General features: G+C 37.4%; 1 protein-coding gene across 10 annotated transcripts in view; it reads left to right on the top strand.

Moving 5' to 3' along the window:
• The window catches only part of LOC125414285 (uncharacterized), a 155,921-nt gene that overhangs the window by 87,898 nt on the left and 51,332 nt on the right, over positions 1 to 16,691 (top strand). For 8 of the 10 annotated variants that reach the window (XM_085680768.2, XM_087900803.1, XM_085680766.2 and 5 more), the window contains exons 40-47: positions 1,712 to 1,785; positions 3,533 to 3,626; positions 5,397 to 5,467; positions 7,963 to 8,062; positions 9,213 to 9,241; positions 9,325 to 9,406; positions 12,838 to 12,908; positions 15,093 to 15,898. In XM_085680768.2, coding sequence (XP_085536894.2) covers positions 1,712 to 1,785; positions 3,533 to 3,626; positions 5,397 to 5,467; positions 7,963 to 8,062; positions 9,213 to 9,241; positions 9,325 to 9,406; positions 12,838 to 12,908; positions 15,093 to 15,898 — 1,327 coding nt within the window. The remainder of the gene's footprint in view (positions 1 to 1,711; positions 1,786 to 3,532; positions 3,627 to 5,396; positions 5,468 to 7,962; positions 8,063 to 9,212; positions 9,242 to 9,324; positions 9,407 to 12,837; positions 12,909 to 15,092; positions 15,899 to 16,691) is intronic. The other 2 variants (XM_085680769.2, XM_085680771.2) reach the window with 2 other exon arrangements.

The raw sequence follows: 16,691 nt of genomic DNA, 5'->3' as shown, positions 1-16,691 counted from the left end.
GTAATGAGTCTCAGAGGGCTGAGTGGGACCATTAAGTTTTACTGATGCCACCATTTTGACTTGTGCCATGTGGTAACATCAACCAAAATTGTGGTGAAGTCACATGACATTTGCCTTGTTTATAATATCATTAGTAAGGTGGCATCTACCTATTTTTCTCTCTCGAGCCTAAATTCCCCCTCCTACTTACTCCCTCTTTCTGGAAGTTCTGCCTATACCTCTTCCACTGCTATTGACCATTCAGCTTTTTAACTAGACTAATCTGGTGACTTAGGCAGGCAAGGCAATTAAACATCTTTACATAATTAAACAAACGCAACACATCTTTACATAGTTAAACAAATATTCTGCAACATAAACAAAAGCAACACATCTTTACATAGTTAAACAAATGCAACATGTCTTTGCATAGTTAAGCAAATATTCTGCAAGAGGGAGGGACAACTAATACTAAAGGACTTTTTAAAAAGTCAAATGGAAACCTTTTGCTGTACACACACACACACACACACACACACACACACACACACACACTCACATTTGTAACAATAACAAAGAAAAGGAGGCCAGGAAGTTAAGATGAAGATACTGAGGGGGCCTGGAATGGGCCCAAAGAGAGGGTAAACAGGGGAAAATAATGCAAATATAGTAAATGAATATAAAATAAAAATAATTTAATAAAAAAGAAAAGAGAGTTAGATTTCTTAAGCAATAATTAACACCCCAAAGATAAGATAAAGTAAATATTTAAAAAGAATAATTCTTCTTTGGTAGCTAAGGGGAAAACATACGTGCTGAGCTAAAATCTGTAAGCTGGGCAATAGTGGTACACGCCTTTAACCCCAGCACTTGGGAGGCAGAGGCAGGCAGATCTCTGTGAGTTCAAGGCCAGCTTGATCTACAAAAGCTAGTTACAGGACAACTAGAGCTATTACACAGAGAAACCCAGTCTCAAAAAAAAAAAGGAAGAAAAGAAAATACAGAGACATTTGTGTTCTGCCTTGGGTTTAAATAGACTCAAGAAAGATCTGTGCTAAGTCTTCTAAGAAGGGAACCATTTGCCAGAGTAGTAGAGTAAAGCATTTAGGATATGTTGCAAGTGTTAATTTAATGAGGTATAAGAGGTTGTAATAAAGAAAATGTCTGGTTGATTTTTAAAATTGAAAATAGTGTATAGAGTGTTTGTATGGGATTCCGTGTACCTATAAGTTCTGTTCCCAAAGTTGTGCTAGTTTCTGTTTACTGTAACCACTTATGCATGCATCCTACATGTGTGCTTAATTTCAATATCATGCCTCCTCCTATGTGTCTATTTGTTGTATAAATCTCTAGATAATTACATTTCCCAAGCTGGTGAATATTTAAGTGAATAATTGTTAAATTAAAAATCCAATTCTTTCCCTAACCTAATCACTGTTTTTGAAGAAAATATATCCTTAAGTGTCTAGTAGATATGGGCATTCTGATGTCAAGTTATGCTTAGATATGTCAGAAAAATAAATGGTCCTCTCACTGTACCTCTAGCTCCTTCTAAAACCTGTGATTGTCCATGTGTCTCAATAATTAAAATACAAAGGAAAATGAAAAAAAATTCCAATTCTTTGTTATTTCTTTTTTCAACTTTTTTTTTTTAAAAAGCCACTGGTTAAATAGATGACCTTGATTTTATTTCACTATTTCAATGTCTGACTACACATAATGTATTTTTTAGGAGCCACAACAGTACAACTGAGGCCAGAGGAGGAACAGACAAAATGTAATGGCTGTAATAAGAAGCAACGGAAGGTATTTAAGACTTGACATTTTTCTTTAAGGTTCTTTCCACCAGTGAACGTTTATCACAGGCTGAAGCAGTTACATTCACACTGTTTTAGAGAACAGTGGGATCATATCTACTAAATAATAGCTACTTTTAAAACATTTTGTCAACTGGATAATGCATGATATTTTCAGAATCTGCAGTAACTAACTCCTCCTCCATCTGACCCCAGGATTTCTTCTACGACCTTTTCTTATTGATATTATAGGAGTTCCAGTCCTATAATATCTTCTCTACAGAGATAGACCAGATTTGAACTGGTGACTAAGCAGTTTAAGATACGTACAGTAGAGGAATAATGCTTCCTGAAACTGATTAATGCTAGGATGATTATTCCCAATGACTGAAATTCTAACTGGAGGATACATGAATATGGGGATCTATGTTGGCACATATTTCTTAGAATATCTCTTGACACCAAAGAGACTAAACCTTGCAGAGAAGTCAATAATATCCCTTGTGACCATTTATGACCACTATTTAGCCTAGTATCTTACTATGTGCTCAGCTTGTTTAAGCTTAATCTGTCTTTAAGAAAACAATTTAGCCAAGCATGCTCTGCTTTGGATTCCCCATGCAATCAGTTTTATAACCCGAGCTAAAGCACACCATCAGTTTTAAGCTATTGGACTATTCCATTCCATTCCCCTGGACAGAATAACATATGTGGATGTGTGTGTTGTGATACTCACTTGCTGAGAGCAACCAAGATGTTGATAGTAACCTTAAACATGGAAAGTTCTGTTATGACAAATACAGAGGAAAGATCCTTGTTAGGGACAGAAACACAGAGACACAGACACAGACCAGACTCACAGAACAGAGAGACATCAGGTAGACCAGTAACAAACTGCACACAGACAGAAGACACCGGGAATGAAGTGGAGAATTGGAGTTTGGTCAAATTAACCAGAAGGGCAATTGCCTCCAATCATTTGTGTTCTTATGGCATATGGACATAAATTGGCCCTCGGTGCGGGGCACGTTTCAGGAGCTTAGTTTATAAAAGGTTTTATGCTTCATCCCTTATTAATTCTTCATATAATTTTTATTATTCTGTCTTAAGATTTAAAACTCGCATGGGATATGTAATTTTCACATGCTCTTATTTAACTGGTAAACTAAGGAAGTTTTCCATATGACTTGGTCTCTCTCTGCAATCAGGTATTTTCTTATAAAAGTTTTAGCTAGTATCTTTTGAGTTTTAATTCTATAACAATGATCAGGTTATAGAATTATACCAAATTATATATCTACCAAAGAGCACATGGTAGAAAGGTTTTTTTTCTTGTGCATGTCTTGCTTTGAGACAAAAAGCATTTCTGTCCATTCAAATTATCTTAGTGTCTCATCCTGTAATATCAAGAGGAGAATAAGATTTGCTTTCACATACATTTTCAAAATTCTGGTGATTTGTGATTATTTCAAATACTAGTGCAGCATTCTGAAGTTGACTTTCATATTCAAGGATGTATAGTGTAGACTCGTTTATAATGTCTCCTCTGGACTTCAATGATCAATTATCAAGTAAAAGAAAATATAGATGGATGTGTTTGGAAAGCATATAAACATTTATTTTCATTTTTTTTTGGTTTTCTGTACATGCAACTTATATATACATATATACATTTGCTTTTTGAGAAAGGAAATGTTGTTTTCTTGGAGCGTGCTTAGGAAATCTGAGCAGCTCCTTACCCATGCTCATTTTACCAGCCCATCTTTGAGCGATTTCAACCCAAGTGGAGCGCTCGAGTGTCTGTGGGTCCTGAAGAAAGTAGAGAAAACACTGGAGCCACAGGAGAGAAAGGTAAAACCCCTGTTAACTGAAGGTCATTGCAGGGAATGACCTGAAATAAAAAGGAAGTTGGAGACAGTCTTTTTACTGAAGAAAGTTGCCCAAGAAATACTTAAGAATCAGAAAGTTCTAGTGACTGCAGTGTGTGTGTCCTCGAGCTCCTGAAAGAATTTACATCCAGATGTCGGTGGGGAAACTGATGTAGGATAAAGAGCATCAGGTTTTTATGTAAAAGGAGAATTTTAGGAAACAGAAGATTGAACAAAGATTAAAATGGGTGAAGTTACAAAAAATAAATACAGGGAAATCATGCCAGTGATTTTAGTGGAGATTCTGGAAATAAATCCTTCACAAAACAAAGGGCAATTGTGCAATAAATGTAGAAGAATATAAGATAGAAGCACCGAAATGTCTCAGAAATGAACAGTAGAGCCAGCAGCTGCTTTGTTTCCTTCAATGTGGGTAGAGGAGAGAGATGCAAAGTCTTAAAGAGGTGACTTTTCTGTACAGTAAATGGTGACAGATGGCTGTAGCCAAGCCATACATGTACTCAAGTTATTGTCAAAGACAATGACTTCTTCAGTTCAACACTTTTTTGCCTGTCTTGCTCGTCTCTTTCTCCTGCCTTCCACATCAGCGCACATGTCCACACTGCCCTCACTCTTCAGGAAATCACCTCAGGAAGGACCTATGTATGACAATCACTGAAACATTTGCTTGTGTCCAACACATTCCAAGTCATGAACCAGTAAGAATTTAGTGAATAATTATCGAGCAAAGTAAAAACAACACTACTTACACAAAAGATGACCTTAACGGGTGCTGGAGAGATGGCTCAGTGGTAACCAGCACTGGAGCCTCTGATAAGGTACCCAGACTCAATTACCTGTACCCACTAGAGACTCACAGCTCTTTGTCACGCCTATTTCAGGGGATTTGATACTTGATTCTGGGCTCTATAGCGACCAGCCATGTACATGATAACAGATATACATGCAGACAAAACACCCATACATATAAAGTAATCATCATCATCATCATCATCATCATCATCATCATCATAGGTAAGAAAGTAGTCTAAACATCATCACTTTTAGGCAAGAAGCAAAAAGTTAGATATCTAAAGAAATAATTATCAGTTCAAATGGAAAGAGGCATCTGAAGAAGAATGAAACTCTAAGGTAGTTCAGAGAAAAGCACACATTGACCTGGAGAGTGAGAGCCCAGGAAGACTTCCTGTCTGTTGCTGAGTTTTATGAGAAGAAAAAGGTGTGTCAAAGTAGTAGAGACATACATTTGCAATATGAGTGAGAAGGTGTTTGCATAATGAGGTATGAGAAATTGCAAATAAGAAAGTAGAGTTTTGACATATTTTTCTCCCCAGGTAGAAATAGTGTGCAATGTATGATTTCTATGATTTCTATGATTGCACATAATTATCAATTCTGCTTTTATGTGTGTGTTCATTTCTGTTTACTGAGAATATTTGTGTGTATATTTGATATATTGCATAACTGCAACCTGGTGCCTTCTACTGTCTGTCTATTTGTATATAAAATTCTTGACAGTTGTACATATCCCTCTAAGCAAGTAAATAAATATCCAGCTGAACAGTAAATAATTAAATTATTTTATTTTAATTAGAAATTAGAAATGTTTAATTGCTAAATTAAAACACATTTTTTGGCTCAGTGTTAAAGGTTTTTAAATGACTAGTTATATAGATCATTTTTTTCTAACTGTTCACATTGTTAATTTTAACTCTTTGTATGAATTTGTTAGCAGAGTCCCCTAAACTACTTACATCAGAAGAACAAACGGGATGCCCTGACAGCGAGAAGAAGCCACAGACGGTATGTGAATATAAAAAAAATTCTTTTATATTGTTTTCTTTGATAAAAAAGTGGCCACAATCCAGGTCCAGTTATATTGTAGTGTAGAAAAATCACTAAATGGTAATTTAATATGTAATTTAGTGTCTTGAAAACTCTTCCCAGTAAACCATCAGCAGTGACTGATCTCATCCTTATTCTTAGCAGCTTTCCACAGTGTTTCATTCCTTCTTTTTGTCCAATCCCATAACCTCATTTAGGGTAGATTAAATTTGATTAGCCACTAAAATGTCTAACTTATTAACAAGTATGTGTATTTGTCATCCTTGGACACGATTATTATAAAATCTGTAGTTCCCATTTCATCAAAAATTTGAGATTTCCTATCAGACATTGTTGCCCTCAAATAAACTTTTACTTGGTTGTCTTTAATACATCTTGTGAGACAATGGGGTCATACATAGATCCCCTCAGTGGGATTAGAATGAAGTTTTCCTGAACTAGTCTTCATTGATTTTTTTTTCCAAATAATAATGTGCTATTGGAACACAGCAATTACTGCTTGATTCCTTCATGTGAAAGTTTGGTTGCTATGATTTTGATACATTTCCATTTATTGAATAGAGGAGATTAGGATATTGTGCTATATAATTCAAGAGCAAAAAAATAGGTGTCAAATTCTGTGATTGTTTCTCACATAAAAATCAGAAATGATGTCATCACATCACATTTGCTGAGATTTCTCTTTAGCCTGGGGATGAGAGTGAGATTTGAAATCTGATTTCAGTGAAGGTCATTTGCATGTGGATCTTTTATGTAGCTGAGTATTTGAAAGTGGGTTCTGGGGATTTGAACTCTGCTCCTCATGCTTGCATGGTATGTACTTTTGTCCACTTAGATATCTTTGTTACCTGAAGAGCGTTTTTAACATGACTGTTTTGTTATCAAGTGACAAAGGAAGAGTTCGTGGAGAATTATAGGGGAGGGACATGGGGACAAAGAGAATTCTGGATCACATTTGTTCATTTGTATCTTAGTATCTTGTGTTTTTCTGTATACTCATCATTTTTATTCTTATAAAATATGGGACAACAAAATGTACCTAATCAGTGACTGTCATGGTTCAGTGATTTAACAAAACTTTAAATACATCCTTTTTAAATTAAAAAATGTATTATTATTACATTAGTGCACATGGAATGTGTTGGCATTTGTAGGGAGGTCATAAAGCAATTATGTAGAATTCATTCTTTCCTTCCACTTTTGAGTTTCAGAGACTGCCCTCAGATGATCAGGTTGTGTGGCATGTGCCTTTACTCGCTTGGGCTTCATATTTTCTTTTCACTTACTTTTAGTTTTAAAAATTAAATTATAGCAACATTTCCTCTACTCACCTTCCCCTCTTCACTCCCTAAAATAACAGCCTAACTCCTTCCTTTCAAACTCATGGCTTTTATTACCCACAGACACACACACACATATACCACTATTTTGCTACCAACTAAACAAGAAGTAAACATGTAAGAAAGGAACCAGTAGTTCTACCCAGCCATATGCCTGTGATCCACAACAATGACCAACATAGCAAGATATCCCTAGGGGTGTAATGGTGGCATATCTTGGCCGCAACCAACAGCTGTCTAACTGGACTCAAGGCCTAATATCTAATTGGATTTAAGGTCTGTTCACCATGAGGGAAATCATACTTGGTACTGGAAATCTAGGTGACTTCCTAGGGCTACTGATGTCCTGGGCCTTGGAGGAGACATTTCTACTACTGCTTTACTAACCCGGCATTTCTAATAAATCACCCAAAATATTTCAGACTTCAATCCTTAAAGGAGAACTCATACTTAGCATTGTGTAGTAGAATCTTGTTTCATTCCATATTTCTTCTTTCAACACAAAAAGTGTTTCTGTGCTTAGAATCCTAAATATGTAATTCTGGCTTATAACAATTGGAGTACGAGAATGTATTGAAATACATATTTTTGAAAATGCTGAGAGTTTTATGAGGACAGTAGAAAAAATTATAAAATTAATTTGTTATGTAAGTGTGCATATTGATTCTGTTCTGTTTATAAACATATTGCCTCCTGTCGTCAGTGCTCATTTAAAATATGATGGTTTTTTTACTTGTTCTTTGTGGATTTCATAAATACATACAGTGTATTTTGATCACCCCGCATCTCCCTCTGGCTCCTCTGTATCATGTAACTCTCTCAACTTCATGTGCTACTGTTGATGTTGCTGTCATTTAGTAAAGCTGTGAGTTCAATTATTGCTGTTCATATATGTATGGGTATGGGATCATTTGACTGTTATGGTCAATTTTTGTAGTCAATATGATGAAGGTAAAATTGATTTGGAGAGTATATATGAGGATTTCCTTTGAGTTTTGGTTATTTTTCAATATTTTAAAAGTATTATTGCTATTGAAAGAGTAAACAATGTTTTTGGGGGGAGTTGGAAATAACTAGGAAAAATTTAATTCACAATGATACTAAATTCAACAGCATATCCTAGAGCGATTTCAGCCAAAGTGGAGTGTTCGGGTATGTGTGGACACAGAAGAAGGAGACAACCCAGAAGCCACTGAAACGACGTGTAAGAGCGGTAATTCTAAAATTCTCCTCACAGTTGGCATCTACCTGTGGAATGTGTGTATGATGCCTTGTTTACATTGAGAGAATCGCTGGGAGAACCTCAGTATTATTTCACATATCTAGGTTTTTAAGCGAGGGCTACTTAGGAGAAAAGAGTGAGACTATAGAGAAACAAAGCAAGGAGATTGAGGTCGGAGTACACAGGGGAGCACACGGGAACAAGGTGTTAAGGGAAGGAAAGACTGCCTATTGTGGAGGCAGGCAGGGGAGAATGGAAACTGGAAGTATTGCATCATGTCTGAAAGGCAAACCAAAACACCCCAGGAACTCCTTGTCCTCCTCAATGTGACCATGAAAATGGGACTCCTTTAACTCAGGGCTGTGGACGGGAAGACACCAGCTTCAGTCATTGTCAGGATTGTTAGATTCTTAGTAAAGATGCTAGATAATTCACATTATGTGAAGCCCATGCAATTATGGAAAACTTAGCTACACACGATTAATTTATTTGTACTTTCTAGTAAATGTTATCCTGATTTCAAATGTAGAAATTTAATGACTTCCAAATTATTTTGAAAAATTGGCTTATATTTTATTGGGACAATTGTGCACTAGAGACAAAAACATAGGCTTTATGTTATAGCTTGGTTTATAGACCTTTTACAACATGTTTACTAAAAATTTTCTATTAATTGAAAAAGATAAATGCATTGATAATATTCCCCAAATACATGCAAAAATGGGACATTTTATGCTTTAGTATTCTACAAGTAAACATCCAAGTTAACAAATTTTTGGAAGATAAATAATTTATCCATTCTATTGAACATTTATGACTGATTTTGCTTCCTAAATTACAATAACATGGCAAAACCATAAAATTCCTTAGTATCATGGCCAGTCTCCTTCCAATTAATTTTGAACACCACCTTGGCGTCTGTCTTTTCTTCTTAGTAACATTCCTTTTTCCCACTGGTTTCATTTCTGTTTCTGTCCTCATCAGACAGAATAAGCAATGGGAAAACAAACTGAATCCCACTCTTAAGGGAAGTAGTCCCAGTGATAACTATACCGATGATTTTCTACTTTAATTCAGCATGTAATTCTGATTGACTTTGGCATGTCAATATATAGCTAGTTACGTGCCTCTCTCTTTTCAGGCTCTTCTGATGAATATACCGAATTGAAGGTAATAATGTTTCCATTTTATTGTGTGTCGTTAGCTCCCCAATATAAGACACACACAAACATTATTAAATATCTCCCTTCCAGTCCATGCAGGCTACCATTGAAAATCAGGATTCTGTAGCAACCAAAGATTCGACAATGAAGCAGGAAATATCATTCACAGCAGGTAAATTTGGAACTAAGAATTTCTCACACATGTTTATGGGCATTTGACATTATCAGTCTTTGAATCCAAATTCCTTAGCTCTTCAATTTTATGGAAACATTTTATGTAAATAATTCAAATATTTTGACCTTCATTGTTCCATCACAAGTTACTTGTGAGTATAAGACAGAATTTCTGTCAGCTGTAACTCAAGTGTTTCAACTTTTATGCACTAATATATCCACAATACTATATTGAAAACATAGTATTTCTTAGGTTTTAGTGGAGTTTAACTTTTTTATTTTTTATTAAATTTTTTTTATATATACCAACCACAGTTTCCCCTACTTCCTCTCCCTCCATTCCCTCCTCCTACCTTCTTTCTAGCCCCCCCCATCCACTCCTCAGAAAAGGTAAGGCCTTCCCATGGGAGTCAACAAAGCATAGTATATCAAGCTGATGCAAGGGGAGGAGCTTGGTATTGTCTCAACTTGATATGCCATGCTTTGTCGACTCCTATGAAAGTTTAACTTTTAAAATCCACTCTTTAAAGCAATTAATGGTGTTTCCTCAAACATTAGTTACATGTGTTTACAGTCATCTACTTGGTAGACTGGGGCAAAGATTTCTCATGCATAGGAATTTTGAGTGATCCCGAATTACACACAAAGAAACCATGTTTTAAAAAGATTGGTGTACTTTTTAATTCAGGCTGGAAACACTGTACACTGGGCAAGCTTTATGTAATTTCTATACTACAAACGTCAGTGACTGCCAGTAGCCAATCTAAACTCAGATACTCATACAGTGTATTTATCGTTTTTCCTTTTCCATGCTTGTCTGCTTTTCTTCTGATTTCCTTGTGATTAGAGTTCTCTATTCGCCCGCTTGTTTATCTACCTGTTCCTCCCACCCCCCAGTGCCCTTCTATGCCCTTCTTATTCTCTGACAGTGAACTAAGCTCTGTTCCATGATAATATTGTTTTGGTGAACCTGTTATGTGCAATACGCAGACACCTCTGAGAAATCTTCAAAGTATTTTACTGACATAAGTGCACACACAGAAGAAAACATCAAAGTATATGCAATCAATGTCACTGTCCATGCAGTTTTTTCATATCTCATATGATAATGCTAATACCAGCACCTAGGGAGGACAATTTATGTTTCCACTCTTTCAGTGAAACGTTTTCTGGACTGATCTTTAGTCATTTTATACTCGGGGAGACTATGGAAACATACTCCGTTCAGGACTGTTTTCCTTTTAGATAGTACTTTTTTTTTCATCGACCTGTTCCTCACCAATTTCATCAAGCCTCCTATTATTTTTTCTTTCACATTTATAGTAACACATCTCAATTGAAAAATGAATGGTAACCACTCTAATTTATTTCTAATCATTTTAAGGTTCTACACACAATTTGCATATCCGACTCCTCCTCAGTCTTCCCTTTTAAAAGTCATTCAACTTTACTAATTAATTATACAAATTAGTGAATATCATTTCAGAAGTTTGACATATGTATGCTTTATTTTCATCCCCCACCATCCTCTCTTTTTCCTTTTTTGCCCCTTTCCTTCTCTCTCTTTTTTTGTTGCCTGTCTCCTTTTTTTTGTTTTTTTTTTCATTCAAAAATTTACACTTCCACCCCTCCTCCCATTCCCCTCCCGCTTCCCCACTTTCCCTCCTCCCTTCCCCTCCCTCCCCCTAAGAGTGGGCAGGGAATCCTGCCTGTGGGAAGTCCGAGGCCCTCCCTGCTACATCCAGGACTAGGAAGCTTTGCATCCAAATAGACTGGGTCCCAAAAAGCAGTAGAAACAAGTCCCAGTGCCTTTATCAATGGCTTCTCTGTTAGCCCCCATTGTCAGCCACATTCAGAGAGTTCGGTTTGATCACATGCTCATTCAGTCCCGGTCCAGAAGGATTTGGTGAGCTCCCATTAGAACAGGCACACTGTCTCAGCAGTGGGTGGACCAGCCCCTCGCGATCCAGACTTCCTTGCTCATCATCTCCCTCCTTCTGCTCTTCAACTGGACCTTGGGTACTCAGTCCTTTGCTCTGATGAGGGTTTCTGTCTCTATCTCCATCCCTAGCCGGATGAAGATTCTATGGTGATAATCGAGATAAACATCAGTGTGATAGTGGGGCAAGGCCAGTTCAGGCACCCTCTGCACTGCTGCCCAAGAATCTAGCTGAGGACATTCCCGTGGACACCTGGGATCCCCTCAAGAGTCAAGACTCTTGTCAATCCTAAAATGGCTCCCTTAATGTAAACATCTTCCCTGCTCCTGTATCTGCCCTTCCTTCATCTCCACCCTCCTACTCCCCCAAACTCTCTCCAGTCTTTCCTTTCTCCCTTCTCTCTCCCCCCTCCCCCCTTTCCCATCCCCTACCTCCACCCGTACTCCCACCCCCATGCTCCCAACTTTTGCCCGGCCATTTCCTTCCAATTTCCAGGAGGATCTATATATGTTTTTCTTTGGGTCCACCTTGTTATTTGGCTTCTCTAGGCTTGCGAATATAGACCTAATGTCCTTTGTTTATGTCTAGAGTCTACTAATGAGTGAGTACATACCATATTCATCTTTTTGGCTCTGGGTTATCTCACTCAGGATAGTGTTTTCTATTTCCATCCATTTGCATGCAAAATTCAAAATGTCATTTTTTTTTTTTTTTTTTTTTTTTTACCGCTGAGTAGTACTCTAATGTGTATATATTCCATACTTTCGTTATCCATTCTTCCATTGAGGGGCATCTAGGTTGTTTCCAGTTTCTGGCTATGACAAATAATGCTGCTATGAACATAGCTGAACAAATGCTTTTGTAGTATGATAGGGCATCTCTTGGGTATATTCCCAAGAGTATTGCTGGATCCTGAGATAGATTGATTCCCAGTTTCCTGAGAAACTGCCACACTGATTTCCACAGTGGCTGCACAGGTTTGCATTCTCACCAACAATGGATGAGTGTTCCCATTACTCCATATCCTCTCCAGCATAGGCTATCATTGGTGTTTTTGATTTTTAGCCATTCTGACAGGTGTAAGATGGTATCTCAAAGTTGTTTTGATTTGCATTTCCCTGATCGCTAAGAAGGCTGAACAAGACCTTAAGTGTCTTTTGGTCATTTGAACTTCGTCTGATGAGAATTCTCTTTTCAGTTCAGTATCCCATTTTTTAAATTGGGTTAATTAGAATTTTCATGTCCAGTTTCTTGAGTTCTTTATATATTTAGGAGATTAGACCTTTGTCTGATGCGAGGTTGGTGAAGATCTTCTCCCATTCAGTAGGCTGTCTTTTTGTCTTAATGACAATGTCCTTTGCTTTACAGAAGCTTCTCAGGTTCAGGAGCTCCCATTTTATTCACTGTATGTATGTATGTGTGTGTGTGTGTGTGTGTGTGTGTGTGTGTGTGTGTATATATATCTTTCAACTATGCTTTTTGTCAACAGAATCAGACTCAGAAACAGCATCAGGGGATGACCAAAACAAATGTTGTAGCAGTGAGAGCAATCAATCATTGGTATGTAGATTTTCAAATCTGAATAACTTCTTCAATACTGTTGTCTCTTTTAAACATTATATCATAAAACAAGTGGACTTATTTTGCAAGCTTCTCTGTATAAAATATATAAAAATTCAGTAGATAATTTTAAGTAATTTAAATATTTATGATTTAAGATATCCTTTGAATCTACAATAACATAGGCAAACTTTATGCTCCTGAGGCCAAAAATTCTGAATCATGATTTTGCCTCCACTTGCAAAACCTTTTTATATGATAAAGGAGGCAAAATCAAATTTGAATCTTTTGATTGAAGAGCTTAAATTATGTTCAAATTGAAGTCAAAGGTGCAAAAATGCAGAGCAGTGAAAACTTTAACTTGGAGAAGCAGAACCATACTCCAAGGAAGCATTATCATCATCACCGGCTGCCACTCCCACCAGTACTTGCAAACGGACAGCTGATTAGCAGCCAGAATGAAGGCTTGACTATTGACCAGAAGAATTTTAGCAAACCAGGAGATAAGGCCTTCACCCAACATAGCCATCCCTTTGACAACACTGAAATCTCTGAGCAAGAAATGAGAAAACTCAAAGGTCTGTCTCCCAGTCCTCTTTAACTCCTCTCTAACCCTGACTTTCTCAGCTCCAGAGGTCTGATAACATTTCTGGCTTCTGCAGTCACCTGTGTACACACACACACACACACACACACACACACACACACACACACACACACACACACACAAACATAAAAATAAATCTTTAAGAAACTGCTCAACGATATATAATCATATACTTCTGGAATCTTCTTGTCCAGAATTTTTACATTTATTTTTATAACTTATGTCATATATTTCTCTGTTTCTTATTATACTAGCTAGTTCATTTTAATAAAACAAACATGACCAACATTCTTTTCTATGTATTATCCAATCTGCTAACCCATTAAATATTTGGTAGAATTCATCTGGTAAAGCATCTAGCCTGTTTTATTTTTATTTTTGGAGGAAGGACATTAAATATAATAAACACACTTTCTTTATAGAAAAATATGAACTTAAAAAATTAGTATCTTGTAAAAGATGCTTTTAGTGTAAACAGTAAACTTATTTGAACCAAGCATAAGAAAATGGTAATTATTATTAACATTTTATCCACTCTTTAGAAGACAGTAGAATGAATATACTGAATTGGACACAATGCAAATTGTTAGTATAAATGTGTAACACTATGACCAAATATACTGTCTTCGTTAGGGTTTCTATTGCTGTAAAGAGATACCATGACCATGGAAACTCTTAAAAAGTAAAAAAAAAAATAATTGGGGTTGCTTACATTTTCAGAGGTTAAGTCCATTGTCATCAGGGTGCAGCATGGTGACATGCAGGCACACATGGTGCTGGAGAAGGAGCTGAGAGTTCTCATTTTGACCCTCAACCATCAGAAAGTGGTCAGAGATACTGAGAACAACTTGAACATAGCAATAGAGCCCACACCCACAGTGACTTTTTTCAATAAGGTCACACCTTCTATTGATGTCACTCCCTATGAGCCTATGGGAGCCAATTACTTTTGAGCCTCTACATTTAATTTGAATTAACATGTAATTATTTTCTTTTTGTATTGTTTTTGATAGACTTTTGTTGTTGTTGTTTTGAGACAGGGTTTCCCTGTGTAACCTTGGGTGTTCTGGATCTTGCTCTAGGCTGGTCTTGAACTCAGAGATCTGCCTGCCTCTGCCTCCTGAGTGCATGGATTAAAGGCATTGACACCACTGCAGAGCAGTGGTAACTACAACATTTGCCAACACTAGTTACTGTACTTTTTATATGCCAACTTCTGGTAAACTTGTTTTCTTCCTTCCTTCCTTCCTTCCTTCCTTCCTTCCTTCCTTCCTTCCTTTCTTTCTTTCTTTCTTTCTTTCTCTTTTTCCAAGTTTAACCTAAAAGATTGAGTCTAACGTCTACAAGTTTTGGAAAACCAACTCCTATAATTTTGTGAGCATCTTTATTTTATTTCTTGACATTTTACTTTCAAAATGAAAAAATAATCAAAAATAAAATGGGGGAGGATATCTTAGTAGAGAATGGGAAAATATTCATTTGTTACTGATGCTCCAAACTGATGTTTCTAAATATGGGTTTTAACAAAAATTCTAATAAGTAAGGAAGTAAAATTCACTTGTGTCTTTTTGTTGCAGGTTGAAAAAACAAAGACGTGTGCAAGCAATGGAATAGACATAGCAAAATACCCCTGTGAAGCTGCTGTTTTTACCTCTCCTGCTACTGCTGCTGCTGCTGCTGGTGGTGGTGGTGGTGGTGATAGTGGTGGTGATACTGCTGCTGCTGGTAGTGGTGATGCTGCTGCTGCTTCTGCTGATGGTGGTGGTACTTCTGCTGCTGCTAGTGATGGTGATGCTACTCCTGCTGCTGCTGCTGGTGGTGGTGGTGGTGGTGATGCTGCTGCTGGTGGTGGTGATGGTGATACTGCTGCTGCTGCTGGTGATGCTGCTGCTGGTAGTGGTGGTGATACTGCTGATGCTGCTGGTGGTGATGCTGCTGCTGCTGCTGCTGGTGTTGGTACTGTCTCTGCTGCAGCAGCTGCTGCTGGTGATATTGCTGCTGGTGGTGATATTGCTGCTGCTGCTGCTGCTGGTGGTGGTGATACTGCTGCTGCTGCTAGTGGTGGTGATGCTGCTGCTGCTGCTGGTGGTGGTGGTGATGCTGCTGCTGCTGCTGGTGGTGGTGGTGATGCTGCTGCTGCTGCTGGTGGTGATGCTGCTATTTCTCCTGCTAGTGGTGGTGATGCTGCTGCTTCTGCTGATGGTGGTGATACTGCTGCTGCTGCTAGTGATGGTGATGCTGCTGCTGCTGCTGTTAGTGGTGGTACTGATGCTGCTGCTGGTGGTATTGCTGATTTTACTATGGATGAACTAGTTCTACAGAGAAAATCTGGAGAAATCAATGACCAGAGATTTCTTATTAAGGAGAGTGCAAAACATGATGGGTAAGAGCATAATATTTAGTAGTAGATAATTGCTATTGTCCTATAAAAATTCAACTTAGATAATTTCCATGTGATAAATTTTATGCTTTTACTAGAGCATAAAAATTTATTGTTAAGGATTTTATTCAAAAGGTAATAATCAGTATTGTTATGATGGATGGTTTTGTGTGTCAACTTGATACAAGCCAGAATCATCAGTTGAGGAAATTCCTCCTTGAGATCCAGCTGTGAGTCTTTTTCTCAGTTAGTGATCAGTGTGGGAGGGCCCAGCCCATGGTGGGTGGTACCATTGCTGGGCTGCTGGTCCTGTGTGGTATGAGAAGGTGGGCTGAGCAAGCCACGGGGAGCAAACCAGTAAGCAGCTTCCCCTCCATGGCCATTGCATCAGCTCCTGCCTCCTGGATTCTGCCCTGTTTAATAACCTGTCCTGACTTCACTCAATGATGAACAACAATGTGGAAGTGTAAGTTAAATAAACTCTTTCCTTTCTGGTCATAGTTTCCTTTTTTTGGTCATAGTTTATTTTATCCCAGCAACAGAAACTCTAAATAAGACAGTTGTCAAATTAGAAGAAAAAGACAATCCCACAGATTGTACAATTTTTTCATAAATAAAACTGGTAAAGAAGTCTTGAGTAATTTCATAGTATGTATAAAAACTTGTTGACTATATGGTGCAGGTGGTATGTGAATGAGTATGCTTCATTTAGTAAAACTTTATTTTATACATGTTAAACCAGAACTCAGTGGTACCATGATTATAGCTTGTCTTATTTAGATTCTATAGCTATGAT

Source organism: Myodes glareolus, chromosome 23, assembly GCF_982192425.1.
Source record: "Myodes glareolus chromosome 23, mMyoGla1.1, whole genome shotgun sequence".
Classification (NCBI taxonomy): Eukaryota; Metazoa; Chordata; class Mammalia; order Rodentia; family Cricetidae; genus Myodes; species Myodes glareolus.
Note: the sequence above shows the minus strand (reverse complement) of the source record. Positions and strands in the feature narration are given on the sequence as shown.